This window comes from Sparus aurata, chromosome 24 (genome assembly GCF_900880675.1).
Source record: "Sparus aurata chromosome 24, fSpaAur1.1, whole genome shotgun sequence".
Classification (NCBI taxonomy): domain Eukaryota; kingdom Metazoa; phylum Chordata; class Actinopteri; order Spariformes; family Sparidae; genus Sparus; species Sparus aurata.
The window spans coordinates 15,095,381-15,109,853 of record NC_044210.1 but is presented as its reverse complement, the minus strand read 5'-3'; the positions used below and the strand labels follow the sequence as shown (position 1 = coordinate 15,109,853).

Sequence of the window (14,473 nt, the reverse complement as noted above, 5' to 3'; positions counted from 1 at the left end):
ACAAAACAAAGTCAGACACCAAATTTAGTGTCGGCCTTAATGAAACCAGGGAGTCATTACACCGAAAAAATAACAATATTATGAAATGAAGCCCTAATTGAGACACATTTCATGCTATTATCAAAGTATAGCAAATAAGTAAGGTAAACTTGAGTTGTAAAAAAGTCCCAATTAATTCACACCGTATGTCCTATGTTGAATAAGAAAGCCAATTTTCTACAGAATACACCTTTAATTACACGTTATCACATATTAGAATCTATCATTTGAATGCTTTTTGCTCTATTTGTGCACTATTATCAGATAACACATCATTACACTCATAAACTTTTAATAAAATCTAATGAGTCAAGTTTTCCCAATTACTTTACTATGATTTGTAATAGATTACTTGGAATACCCCCGTAACTGTCAGCTTCTGTTCAAAAATCTCGCGCCTGACTCGCACGGGGCCCCATTCGGTGTACAAAGACACAATTCCCATCTCCATGTCACTCCCGTATCGGAGCAAATCTTCACGCAGCTCGCTAATTGAATGTTTTATCTGCCGATTTCTGTACAGGAGCGGAGTGACAGTTCATTAGTATTCTCGAGGCTGCTCTGCGTTGTGCTGCCACCCAGTGAGGCTGCCTGTGCTGCTGCTGTTGTTGTTGTGTGTGACTAATCTCGCAGCTCAGATAAATGTTTTCATGCATCTCTTATGATATACCGTCGTGTGCAGACTGACAGACAGTGTAATTTCCCTCAGGTTCGTGTTTTGGAGGGTAGATTTGTTTGTTCTGTTTGCTTTTCGGTCACACTAGAGGGACCTTGTACACATTTCAGCACTGGTTTACATGTTTTGCAAGAGGCATATTTAAATCAGGGGAACACAGCGCTGATGTTAAGGGACTGTTTTACAAGTTATGGGACTAGGTAGATGGGCGATAACGTATGTTTCTCCGTATAAGACAGCATGAATCTCACCGGTTTGATTTCTCCCCCTTCCCTTGAGTAAGAAAAAAAACAAACATTAATAACTGGAAACTGAAACTTTAAGATTCAAGAGTATTTTGAATAAAAACTATACAGACTAATATATAAATGATAGTCATGAAAGTGTCAAGGATGTCTCAGGAGGATACTTCTGCATCTTTTGCCAGACGGCAGCAGGTAACAAACTGAAACTTAATGTTACCCACCAATGGACAGAATTAAGACAGGACTGTTGACTTATTTATAAAGCCAAATGCACCTTTATTTAATTCAATTGGATTACGTTAAAGTCAGAGCTGGAACAAGGCAGACCGTATTCTCTGGCCTCCCTATACAGAGATTTTGAGATTTGGCTAAGATAATGGCCACCCACTGACTGTATACTCAAAACCAACATGAGGCTGCATATCACTAGAGTAACTGCTAACTGCTGCTACCTCTAGCTGCCGTTAGCTACTTAGCTCAGTTAGCAGTGCAACATACAGTCCTGACCAGGAGTTCAGAGAATCAGGGGAGTGTTGGTGTTGGCACCACTGGTACAGGAACGTTGGTCCAGAACGGGACATGGTTAGCATGCTAAAGTTCTTACATATTGCACATTTTTGTGTCTCTGAAGGGAAGAATAAAATAATAACATTTTGATTCAGGATGAGAAATTGTTAAATTAACTTCCTGTTCATCCCAAAAAACAAACTGACTACAGCAAAAACACAACCCCTTTTCCTTTGTCTGACACCACCAAATGATTTACATACAGTCCCTTACCTCGGGTACCTAGGCTTTAGAGTGTTCATAAGGACTTTTAAATGAATTCTCATTGTTATACACATAATATTGATGAAAAATACAAGCCTGAATGTGATTTTATGTCCCTCAGGAGCTTCATGATTCATGCAAGCTGCAGAGACTAAGCTTCAAACTTGAGTAATTCTCCCTGAACTCCCCTAGAGAGCAGCAGAGCACACTGAATGAACCCCCTCTCTGGCACTGTGGGAACATAAGAGGCTTCATCTCGGTCCTTTTTGCACCTCTTGCTGCCTGAGCTGTGGAGTCATTTTAGTTATAGAGCCAGTTTATACCCCAAGTTTTCACCTTACTTGGGTCACAAATCAATATCTCTTTGTCCTCGCCGATTTGCCAGCTGCTTTCATACTTTCGCGTCAGTCCACAAACGGAGCCAGAGAGCGGAATAGGGTACACCGGCTTGTAAAATGAGTGGCCCTGAAAATGGTGTATAGCTGCTGGAGCCCCATTAGACTGCCATCGTCAAAGTTTATAGGCTGTGGCTTCTGGTGGCGGATATTTGCAGAGGCTGACCAAGGAAACTTTTTCTGTAAGTCTGCGAACAGAAATGAAGTAAACGCTCTGTCATCAAGCTGTAAAATAACCAGTCTCCCTCAGAAAATCAGTAGAATTTAAGATATTTTCCTTTTTTTCTCTTTAACGACCATCTGTTTCTTTAATTCATCTTTCTGCTTTATGAACACATTGCTCTGGAAAGGCTGCAAATTAAGTAAGACTTTAAATTATGATAATGTTAAAAAGAAAAGTCACAGGTGGCAATAAAGGCCACACCACCCAGAATGGGGGCCAAAACAAGAATCAGCTCCTGACAGGTGTATTGACAGCAGCGATGGAGCCAAATAGCCAATCAGGAGAGGTGATAAGTGAGGTGGGCGGACATCCAAAAAAGACTTTTAAAAAAAAAACACAAAACGCTCCTAATCTTTTGGATGTGCTGTGTGATAGGCTGGAAGACGCGTCAATCACAGCGTGGAGGCGTGTTCGGACCCCCCCCCCCCCCCCAAGTCCACCCCTCCATCCCGGCACACACGCTCCTCCACATCCCCCCCTCCCTCCCTCCAACACCCCCCCCCACTCCCAAGCCACCGGCGCTATGGCAGTGTGAGGAGTAAATGGCTCGGAGTGTCCGCGGTGGAAAGCGACCTAAACACTGGTCTGGGAACTGATAAACAAACACAACAAAAGCGCGGCGCGTAAAAGCTCTCCACGGCGCGCGGAAGCTGTGCCAGCTCTCCAAGAAGACTCCGACGGTTTTCTTCTTCTTTTTTTTTCCTTCTTCTTCTTCTTTTTTTTCTTTTTGTTGCTTGTTTATTTTTTTTTGTGTGTGTGTGGAGGGGGAAACTAACCGAAGGATATCTCTCTTAATTGGACATGTGAGTTACGGGAGTTTAACAAGACGAGCAGCCCAGCTTTCTCCCTCGAAGATGAAGTTCCCCGCTTGCCTCCTCGTCACTTTGGTGGTGATCCGATCGAGCGCAGCGCAGTCAGGTGAGTGACTTGGATGCGCGTCTCACGCGCCTGGGTCCGAGTGATGAGGTGAGGGGGTCCGAACACCTCCTGTCATGTTTGCGCAAATCCGCACGTTTGAGCAGAGATGTCTGATTCGGGCTCGGATGGACACGGTTGTTTAACACCTGTGCTGTGTGTGTATGTGTGTGTGTGTGTGTTTGCTTTACATCCCTGGCACAACTTAACACAACTTCACACGCAGCCACGCTGGATTTGAAACATCTCATGCAGACTCACATCTGCAGCGGTACTGCGAGATTGTGGTGTCGAGCCCCTGCGTAAAAATCTCGAACTCCCCTCCTTTTGATTCGCCTTTTACGCTGATGTGTGACACGTTTTGAGCGGACATCCACTTTCACACCCCGCTGCAAGTGTAATCTGTGCTCTGAATCCACTGAAAGACGGAGGAGCTGTGGTGTTAGCGCAGCGCACACCAGCCCCGGAACCATTATCTATTCACACTGCACCCCTAAATATGAATGAATGCGCCATCGCTTTAATTTAATCCCCCTAAGCGGACACTGATAGACCGAGGACCGCGGCTATTTGCGCTGATTTATATGAATTGAGCTCGGCTGCACCAGTGGCACACTTTCCCATCCCCTTACTGCCTTTGAATAATTTAGACGCATCAGATATACTGAGGGGCTGTATAGGCAGCGGGAAAACATCTCGCTTTCATCATTAGGACCCCTGTGGTGTCAGTCCCTGGACGAAAATCACTTTAATGTTCCTGCGATATTCCCATGAAGGCTTGTAACGCGTCAATGCTACTCGGTAGCCAATTAATAGAGAAGTTAATGATATTTTCATTTATGTGTGAGCGTTGGATCCCTCCTCTGGTACCCCTGTGGGATATTTGCAGTTTGATGTTTGCGCCTGCAACATGTAACATTTGGCTTTTTTACCACCTCCTTGCGTGATGTTTCGCTCATGGTGCACCACAACCTCGCAAGCAACATAGCAGATAGAGGCTTTGATGTTGGGAAAAATGCTGCTGTTGAACTTTTTCAATCAGCTTTTGTTCACAGGCTTTATTGATCAGTAGGAGCATATTCTGTTTGGTTTGGAGTTTGCTTTGGAAGTCAGTCAAGAGTGTGGATGCACTCCTCGCGCAGATCTTCCCCTGCTTTGTGATGCCAAACTCTGCCTTCCTAATTGATATAATCAAGAATCTGGCCAGGGGTTGTCAGGAAGCTGGATGTTCAGAGGTGAATGTGGCCGTCGTCCAAACTCTCAGCGCCACGTATGAGATTCTAGGACGCTTTTCTCCTTCCCCGCCTCCAAGGACAGGTCGAGCTCTGGCTCGATCTCGGCCGGTTTGTGGGGGAGTCGGAGAAACAAACACACACCAACTCCCCCGCTGGCCGTGGTGTGGCTCTTGGATGGAAAAGGCGCTGAATGCTGCCTATTAAACAGGAGTGGATGGATGCACGGATGGATGGGTGACAGGCGGGGATGAATGGGGAGGAAGAAGTGGCACCCTGGCCGGTTTATTTATTCTGCATGCATACACTCCCATCCAAGATATTTGTGATGCAAATTCTGCCCAAGAATCTGAGCTATGCCTCTTGGGAAGTTCATTGTGTGTGTGTTTGTGTGGGTGTTTGTGGGTGAGGAGATATTTGTGTGCGATCTGTCCACTCTTTTCACTTTAATCTCCCTCTACTTATTGTCGATCTGAAAATTCATGCCCGCCGCCGTACATCAAACACGTTTAAAAAGGCGTGTCGGGGTTGGAGCGAGTCAAGGCTGGAGACGTTCACCTCGCTGGTGTTTAACATGGTGATTGAATCTGTCAGTACGCTCCTGCTGCGAGACAAATGTCTGCAGCATTCCTGCCAGTCAGCTGCTCTGCTCTATACGCTACTATCTCTCAGTGTGTGTGTGTTCTTATGATGTACAGTGAGGCCACATGTTTGCCAAAAATGAAGGTTTTCACCCGCAACTTGATTGATGATTTGCTGTATTCTGACAGACTCTCGGCAGCGTGAGAGAAATCTGTGCGGACGCTACTGCAGACTCATATTAATCTTGATTTTGATGCAAATGAAACCTTACAAAAGAACCCTACGGACGCACTGAAGTGTTTATTAATACTGTTGGAGCTTTCTTCTCCGTCTTGGACTTGGTGTTCATGAAGCAAAATCAACTCAACTCCTGGGAGACAAAACAGCACAGAAACACTGTAAAATGAAAAGGAAGGGAAGGCAGTTCTGGTGAACAGTCGATTGTTGAGTCTCATTCCCCGGTTGGATGCTTTCGGTCAGTGTTAGGCCCAGAAAGTGTCAATACTTGACAACTTTTGGACCCACAATCAACGATCATTCTCCAGAATCGGCCTCCCAACCTTTTTAAGCCAAACGTACTTTGCCAAGTTTTCCAAACCGTTCAGGTTTGAGGGAATGAGCTGTTTTCAGGTGGACAGTGAGGTTTGTTAGGGTGCAACCCTATTCATTGATCAGACGATTCGTTTCTCAATTAATCGTCAAGAAGCTAAGGGAGAACGCCTGTTTCTCGTGGTTTTTAACAAGCCGTGTTGATGCAACAGTCAATCAGTTTAATATCGTAAATAACAAAAAGGAACATCATCCATTCCTAACCCTGAATATCAATTATCAAAGTTGCTGAAAGGTCCTCTTGGTAAGATAGTTGATTTTTAAGTCTTATTCCAACTTTTCAAATAGTTGGTAACCCTTCCCCGAAACCTTAAGATCTTTAATAATCTTTTGGTCGACCAAGTGAGTAATGTAGGGCTGAAACAGATGTTGCACAGTTAATTGATCAATCGTATTGTCTATGGAATGTCAAAAACTCCAACCAACAGTACTGCCAAAAATGACAAAGAGAGGCACCGAGTTGTCACATTTAAGAAACTTGAACCAGCAACTGTTTGACATCTTTCCTTGGGAAATGTAATCATATTTTGATCGACTAATAATTTAATTGACGAAGCATCGTAGCTCGAGATTAATGATTAGATCTTTGTAGCGGTCAGGGTTACTCATCCTCAAACTTAGACCTATCAGATGGCTACATTTCACAGCCGTACATTCTTGATTTCACCTCCTTTCCTGAGTGAGCTGCGTTTAAAAGCTTTGGAAAACACTAGCAAGATCTGTCAAACTTCTGCTTTCAATGTCAAGAATAAATCACAAGTTCAACCATCTTTCTCTGTTCTTTTGATTTGCTACTAATGATTATTTATTAGTTGTTTGGTCCTTTTAAAATGTCAGAAAACAGTGATAATCAGTGTTTCCCAAAGCCCAAGAACACTTCCACAAATGTCTTTGTTCACAGCCTGAAAGTATTCAGTTTATTGTCCGAGAGGAGGAAACAAACTCTAACCCTTACCAGAAATGTTCACATTTAAGAAGTTAAAGCTTCGTCTTAACTCAAACCGATTAACAAATAGTTGGCGACTAATTTATTCTATTTTTGAGTTTTAAATGAACCTTCCTCGGGCCTAAATCCTTCCATTGCATCTCCTTTGAGGAAGACAGTAATGTAGTACTCGAGTTTGGTCGTGGTCACGAGACACACAGCTCTAAATATACATAAGGCGATATATGGTTCCAATGGGACTTGGTCTTGACTAGGCCTTAAAGTCTTGGTCTTGTCTCGGTCTCGATACAGTCTGGTCTTGGTCTTCACTTGGCCTCGGTTTAGGTGGTCTTGACTCCAACACAGGCAGATGGTAAGATGCAGTTAAAAGCTCTGGAATACGTTCTAAAAAGCGGTTGAACGACCGTTTCCAAGGTCAATCATGGATCTGGTTCTTCTGGATGGTGTGTTTGGGAGTCCTGTTGTTTACAGGAATTCAAAGTCTTCAGAAGAATTCGCCAAAATGCCAAATCAAAGACGATGACATTCCCCTGAACATCCGATTCCGCTGCCTACCTCTGACAGGGTGAATCTTTTGGTATTCAGCTCGCGGGGAATGGATCCTCCCCTCCTGTTTTTGATGGAGGCAAAAAACAAAAAAAGAAATCTTCACCTCACCTTTCGCAACCCGTCTAAACAGAGCTCACCCCAGTTATTCCAGCATCCTGTATTTAGCTGTCTGCTATCCTCGCATCCCTCAAACATTTCAATCGTCCTAGCTCGAGTGTGTATGGCAGTCCGCTGCATTCGCACGTGTGTGTGTGTTTGTGTGTGTGTGTGTATGTATTTGGGTGACATTTAAAGACGTGCTCTCCTGTGAAATGGCCGGGGGAGAAGGTAGGGGGGCGGCGGCGGGGAAAAGGAAACCCACTGAATGCCAGTATCAAATTACTGGGCGTCTGTCAGCTGGCACACACTGAGCCACGGAGCTGGCCGAGGCTTTGTAGAAGACTGACGGAAATGAGAATTTATTACAAGCTAATTAAGCTTTTTTTTGATAGCATCAGTCTAGACCGCGAGCCCTTTATTTGACAGCATGAGAGATGAGGGGGGGAGGGTAGTGAAGGAATTCAATCTTGCTCTAAATTAGTCAACATTGCTATCATAACTTGATATCTGCCAGGCTTTAACCCGTGCCAGGTCCTGGGCTGGATGTTACTCAGATATGCTGTGATCGTTCCTGACGAGCCGATGGAGACGCTTTCTGTCAGCGTCTTCCGGTGAAAGGGGCCAGAAAGAAGGAGGGTAAAATATGTCTGTTTGCACAAAAGAATAATAATTGCAGTTCAGTGAGGGTGACATTGAGGTGTGGGCTGTTATTTGCTCCCTCTGTCACAACTGGACAGTCTCAGTGGGCCGTAAAGGGAAGCCTTACAAATGATGTGACGCGTGGGGGTGATGGAACGCTTTTCCAAGGCCTGAGACAGCACAACGCTACCTCTCTCGCGGCGCTCCGATTATTATCCGCACGGGCCGAACAAAGATGACGCTGTTCCCTCTCTTGGGAAAAAAATTGTTCTTTTTGTCTTGCCTTCCGAAGCAATACCGCGACGTCACGAGAGCGCTCGCTGACATTTTGTCCGCCGCCGGCCGTACAGAGGGGCTTCTGTTCTTCCCAGTTTGCGAGCCACCCAAATATTTACATGCGGAATCACAACTGCACAGCATGGGAAGGAAAACATCCAAGGCGCGGGTGCAAAATAGCGGCTTTATTGGCCTCTGTAATCATCCCAGAGGCTTCTCAGTCCCTCGCTGTCTCTGGCGCTGTGTTTGTGTGCTTGGCAGGACAGACTTTTGAACCCCCCCGTGCCTTTGCTGCCTAATGATGAGCAGGGTTGGCTTTGGTTGTGCCGTGGCGTCCGGTGCCAACTCCTAGTGCGAGTTAGATTGGCTAGTCGGAGGCTGGAAGCCTGGCACAGATGTCCCCTTTCAGGAGGACTGAGATCTCACTCCTACACAGAAAAAAACACAGTCCACCCATGCACAGGGATTTACTTTAGACACCCTCGAATCTACATGCCCTCTTTTAATTTCTTTCAGCATGCTGGTTCTGCTCCGCGTCTCGCTGTTTGTTCATCTCGAAGTCGTGCAAGTTCACGGGTGAAAGGGCGGCGGAAGCCTGGTTTAGTGGTGCTTCAAGTGCGCTCATTGTTTGCTTTAGGTACAAATGTACTTTCAGTGGATCGTGCTGCTCACACACACACACACAAACACACACCGTGCGAGCGAGGCATGGCCGAGGAGGAAGAGAAAGGACAGGAAAGACAGAGGAATCTTTTTTTTTTTCCTTCTTCCTCCCCCTCTTCTGTTTCTTCTAGTCCACTGGAGGGTTTGTTCGGCCCGCCACTTGTAATTCCACTCAGAGACAAATGCCTCCATCCTGCGTCTGAGGGGCTTCCTACACACACACACACACACAACACACACACATTCACACACAGATCTTTCCGAGCAGCACCGGTCGGCTCACTTCAGAGCTTCTTTTACTTATTCCATTAACTCCTCTCCATTTTCCTTTCTCCTGCATTTGTCACCTCTTTTCCATCTCCCATCACGTTTCCTGTTTTATTCCCCCGCTTCATCTTTCACTGCCTCCGCTTTTGTCCTTCCCTCTCTTCCTTTCCTCCCTCCTTGCCTTTTCTCTCGCACACATATCGACACACACGTGAACAACACACTCCTCCCTCTGTCTTTCATTAGCGGTGCGTGAGTGCGAGGCTGTCACAGAGAATACAGGGAGAATGGAAAAACATCCCCCCCCCCCCCCCCCCCCCCCCCCCCCCCCACACACACACCGCTTTAATTACGACACGCAATTTGTTTGGCGGACAACACGCTGTCTTCAGCTCCTTACACCACTCAAACTGTCATTTACATGCTTACACGCATGTATCTGTTAATGTGCGAGTGTGTGTTTTTTTTCCTAAACCCGGTGGAGCGAGGTTGGGATGCTGATTTTCTGTCAAGACTTTGGTTTACAGCCGCTTTGAACAGTGTTAGAGGACAGACCGGAATCATCGTCTGTGTCGGAACTGAGATTTGTTACTCATCTGAAGCTAAATACTAATTAATTCTTAATTGAATTACTCGAGTCTGCAGTTTTAAAGTTATAGATCTTTAAAATTGCACCCAGAACAAAACGTAAGAGCCTGTTTTTGATCTAAGCATGACAGATTTCAGGAAATTAATGTCACTCTAAATGCTGATGGACTGAAAATGATAAAAACATGAATTATAAAAATATGTGTTTTGACCATTTTCCTGACTATTTTTCTTCCGGTTTAGGTTTTTGTGGTGATGCTACACCTCAACAGTTTTTCAAACTCTCAGAGGAGGAATGTTATTCTCAATTTTCAGGCTCATATTTTGGGTTAGTAGTCAAATAAGTTTACATGCTTTAGTGCATCCGCTTGCTCAAACTATCTAGTATTTCAGCTCTGTACTCCCCCTCTGTCAGAAACGCTGTTTTAACTTCTGTCTCTTTTAAGCTTGGTCTCCATCAGCTCCTAAAGAAAATATCAAAATATGATGCATTATTAATGTTGGTTGTTGGCCACATGGGACACCAGAACAAGCTAAGCACAGTATTGACATAGTATCACATTAAATCGTAATCGCTAACATGTTGGCAAACTATTTGGAGCGATCCAGAACACACAGAGAAACATGAGCATTCATGTTTCTGGTCACCTGGTTAGTTTAAGTCCTTTTCGCTCTGTTTTTGGTCTCCACCAACTCCTAAAAACTACATTTGGCTCTTTAGCTGCTAGCTAAGAGATGCTAAAATGCTCCATAAGACTTGTAGATAAAGCACAGTTGGATTTATAATTCTCCGTCTAAGTCGTCACACGTACTCTATTCATACGATGCATTATTGATGTAAAAATACTCAACAGTGCAACTTTAAGATATTACACGGTAGCTGCAGGATTAGCATAAGGTTAAAGTCAGGGCAGGAGGGAAGGTTTGATCTGCCTTCTAAGACAAATGTATGCGTGCACATTTGTGTATCTGGGCCTGCGTATACAAGTGTTGGCAGTGGATGTACATTTGCAGTGCCGAGCTCGGGCACGAGGCCAGAACAGGAAGTGGGACAGCGTTCAGCTTCCTTTGATTGGCAGCACTTCTTTGGCGAGGCAGGATCAAGTGCCGTCGACTCGGCCTTTGACGACGAGCCTGGGCTTTTTTTCTTCTTCTTCCTTCTTGCCGTCTTTCACATCCCCCCCCCCCCTCCACTTGCTTTCTGTTCTGCCTCTCAGGGCGGCACAATGGAGGGCATTAAAATCACAAAAGAATTTTTTTTTTTTCTCCCTCCCTGTAACCTTGACAAAGCCCGGCGTTTTAATGAAAGTGTGTGAAAGGAGAAATGATCACTGGTCTCTAATCCCTCATCTGTGTGCGTGTCGATCCGGCAATTCAACCCGGACTAGTAGATTTATGTTGGCCCCCTCTGTTGCATTGTCTCTCGCTCTTTATCTCTCTCTCTCTCTCTCTCTCTCTCGTGTGTGTGATGTCATCGTACATCACACACACCTTTACACACCAACTCGTCTGTCTCGCGGTTGCGTCTTACGGCGGTTCAAAAGCCGCTATTTTGGATGTGTTGCATTAGTTTACCCCCTCCCTCTGTCTGTGTGTGTGTGTGTGTGTGTGTGTAGTCATGCCCGCCTGGCGTATTGTGTGTGAACTAATCCCTGTTAAGATATTCACGGCAGCTAATCTGTTTAATTACACTACAAATTAAGGATATTTACTGTTCCAAGACTTTTATGCGACACCCGCTTTAATCAGGGCCTTAATCTGTCTGGCACTGTGCGAGTGTGTATCCCTCTGTGTGTGAGTGAGAGTGTGTGTGTGTGTATGTGTGTGTGATTGATACTCTGTATGCTTAGACATGTGCGCCTTTGTGTCTATTAGGCTATTTCTGCCACGGAAATCTCTCTGTTTTAATTCTTTTTTCTGAATGTTTGCCCACAATAAGAGACGGAACGAGACATGATTGTGTGCTTCCAGTTGTCGTTGTGGCAGAAAAAGGCACCGTTTTACGAGGATTAAGACGTAATATCTGTGAGATGTTGTTAGAGTATTTAAAGGACACAAACCCAGATCCACGAGGGGAATCGCTCCCCCGCCATTCAAACTCATGTTCGGCTAATTCTACAAGATCAAAACTGTGTTCCCGCCATGGAAACATGCTGTGTTCTCCATCAAGGGCAAATAATGTAGTCGAGCGTATAGCACAGCATTTTTGTGAATGCAATATCTTGAAGGTCCCCGCATTTGTCAGTCGGGAGGATTTCTGCTGTTCGTTACGGCTGCAAATGATCGATTTTTGAGTGACTCACTCAAGAAAATGCAACCATTTGCAAATCATTCTGTGTTATCTTTTAAATAAATTGTGGTAAAAGTCGAAGATTTCACACTAGTTTGAGAGATTGTGGCACTTTTCTGATGAAACTAACATGTAATAAGTTCAAGTTGGTGAGGTCAGGAATCTCAGGACAGGTCAGGAAAGTCATAATGTATCTGTAATCCCTGAGTGTTGTCTGTAAGGTAACTGTGGCGCTTTATTTCATGGCATGTTCGTGCTGCCTGCAGGCTTCATAAATCATCTAGTTTTTGAGTATTAGAATTGTTCACGATGAGTCTTGGGAGCTTAGACTTATATCACACATCAGGGAGGAGGAAAAGAAGTTTTGGGGGAACAAATTCTCCTCAAATAACCCACAAAGAAATGTACTTTTACAAATTGAGGCTTACAGCGGCACTGTGTGGGTTTGGAGAGGAAATTCAGACTAAGAATTTTAATATTTGCAATATTAATGACGTAATGATACAAACTCAGATATATATTTTGTCCATTACTGGATAAACAAGCTGTTCTCAGAGGAAAATGAACAATGTTTGAAGCTAGAAAGGTGGCAGGGTCCGCCACATATAAACAAAGTTAAACAATGGGTTTATTTATTTAGTTTGTTTAAAAAATAGGCCAATGAATTTCTTTCTTTTCTGATTTAAGATTTCGTCCCTCAAACTGCACAGTGCACCTTTCGTTTTAATCGGACTTGGGCTGATGAAATGGTTCTTAAATCGAACGCCTTCGTGTGTTAAACTGCATCGATTGGTAAAATGTGCAGAATTCTTCTAGTGTGGCAGTTTTTTGGTGCAAAAGTGCTTGGCGTGATATTTAGTCACATCCGGGCTGTTTGTCTTCATTGTCCATTTTGTTTGTTGTTGTTTTTACATCGACATATATACAAGCGTCCACTTTTATGTACGTGTGTGCTTGTTTCTGTTAACTATTGGGGACCGTGGAAAACGAGCGCTGAGCATGTCAGGACCAGTATTTCTCACGGGGACCGAAGACTTAAGGTCTTAATGTGGCAGAAAGTTAAGTTTAGAGGTAGGGAAGGATTGAGATTAGGTTATGTCTATGGTTAGGCATAAATTGGTTATGGTTAGGATTAGGTTAATGGTAAAAATGTCTGGAAATCAATGTAAAGCCTTAATAAGAATCGCTGTGCAAACATGTGTATGGGTGTGTTGGGGATTGGCTGATTATTGGATCCAATATTCAGCATTTTTCTGTTTAGGTTAGTTTTTCCACTTTTTCTATTACTAAATGTTTCGTGGAATGTCTTGGATTGGAAGTATAAAGTAGGAGAAAATGGAAACTACTAAATTTAACTACAAGTACATCAAAAGTTTATATTAGTAGAGTATGTGAGCAGTTGTACTTAGTAACATTCCATCACTGTTGGATAATAATCAACTTTTAATAATCATTTTGTGCATATTGGCTCCCCGTGACAGGCTTTCATGTGTTTATGTACAGTACGTGCAAAATCTGCGTGTACTGTATGAGTAAGAGGTTGTGTGTGTGTGCACGTGTGTGTGTGTGTGTGTGTGTGTTCAGACGGGGCACGTTGTCCTTTTTAAACGGCCCCTTCTGCGATGGTGACCTGTAATAAATGAGTGGGCGCGAGAAAGTGGCAGCCGTGACAGCTGACTGGGGAGGGAGGGAATAGAGAGAGAAAAGAGAGAAGGGAGAGAAGAGGTGGAGGTGATGGAGGTGTGTGTGTGTGTGTGTGTGTGTGTGTGTGTGTGGAGGAGAGGAGAGGAGAGTGTGTTAGGGAAGACAAAGCGAGACAAAGAGATGTAAAGTCTCTGAGGATAGATAAGGAGGGGAGCATGAGAGGATGAGGGGAAGACAATGGAAAGGGCGATTGTGAGGGATTGTGGGTCGTTCGACGCGGCACAATACCTTGACCAGAGGTGGGGACTCTTCTTTCTGTGCTGCCACTTGTTCCTCTTATCCTCATTACCCCCACCCACCCACCCGACTCCCCCACCCGACTCCCCCCTGCTTTTTTTTTTTTTTGTCTCTCTGAAGTCACCTTGCAGTCCAGTAGAAATATGGCCGCTCCTTCGGCGGGTTTAAAGGTACATAAAACTCGTGGAGGAGAAAACCTTGGCTGGGCTTCGCTGTAATTGTGTGTGTGTGTGTGTGTGTGTGTGTGTGTGAAGGTGAGTCACCTTCAGCGCCAAGAAAGATGAGGGAGCGCTGGATAGAGTGCACTTATAAGAATCTGTTTGTGCATTTTCTATGGTTTTGAGCGTCGGCTCATTAATTTGTCTCCGGCTGAGAGGCAAAAACACACACGCGCTCTCACCGACACACACACACACACACACACACCTGAGTGCTCCCCTGCGTCGTACCTTTACCAGTTGCTCGGCGGCGAAGCGCTTTCGGCAAGGTGAAAGCGAGCTGATGGTGGGTCATTTACAAGATGGGAGA

General features: G+C 44.6%; 1 protein-coding gene across 3 annotated transcripts in view; it reads left to right on the top strand.

The window, feature by feature from the left end:
- The first annotated feature begins 2,864 nt into the window (after positions 1-2,864).
- Positions 2,865-14,473, top strand: part of LOC115577202 (receptor tyrosine-protein kinase erbB-4) — a 280,463-nt gene continuing 268,854 nt past the window's right edge. For all 3 annotated transcript variants that reach the window (XM_030410145.1, XM_030410146.1, XM_030410144.1), the window contains exon 1: positions 2,865-3,267. In XM_030410145.1, coding sequence (XP_030266005.1) covers positions 3,204-3,267 — 64 coding nt within the window. In that variant the 5' untranslated portion in view covers positions 2,865-3,203. The remainder of the gene's footprint in view (positions 3,268-14,473) is intronic.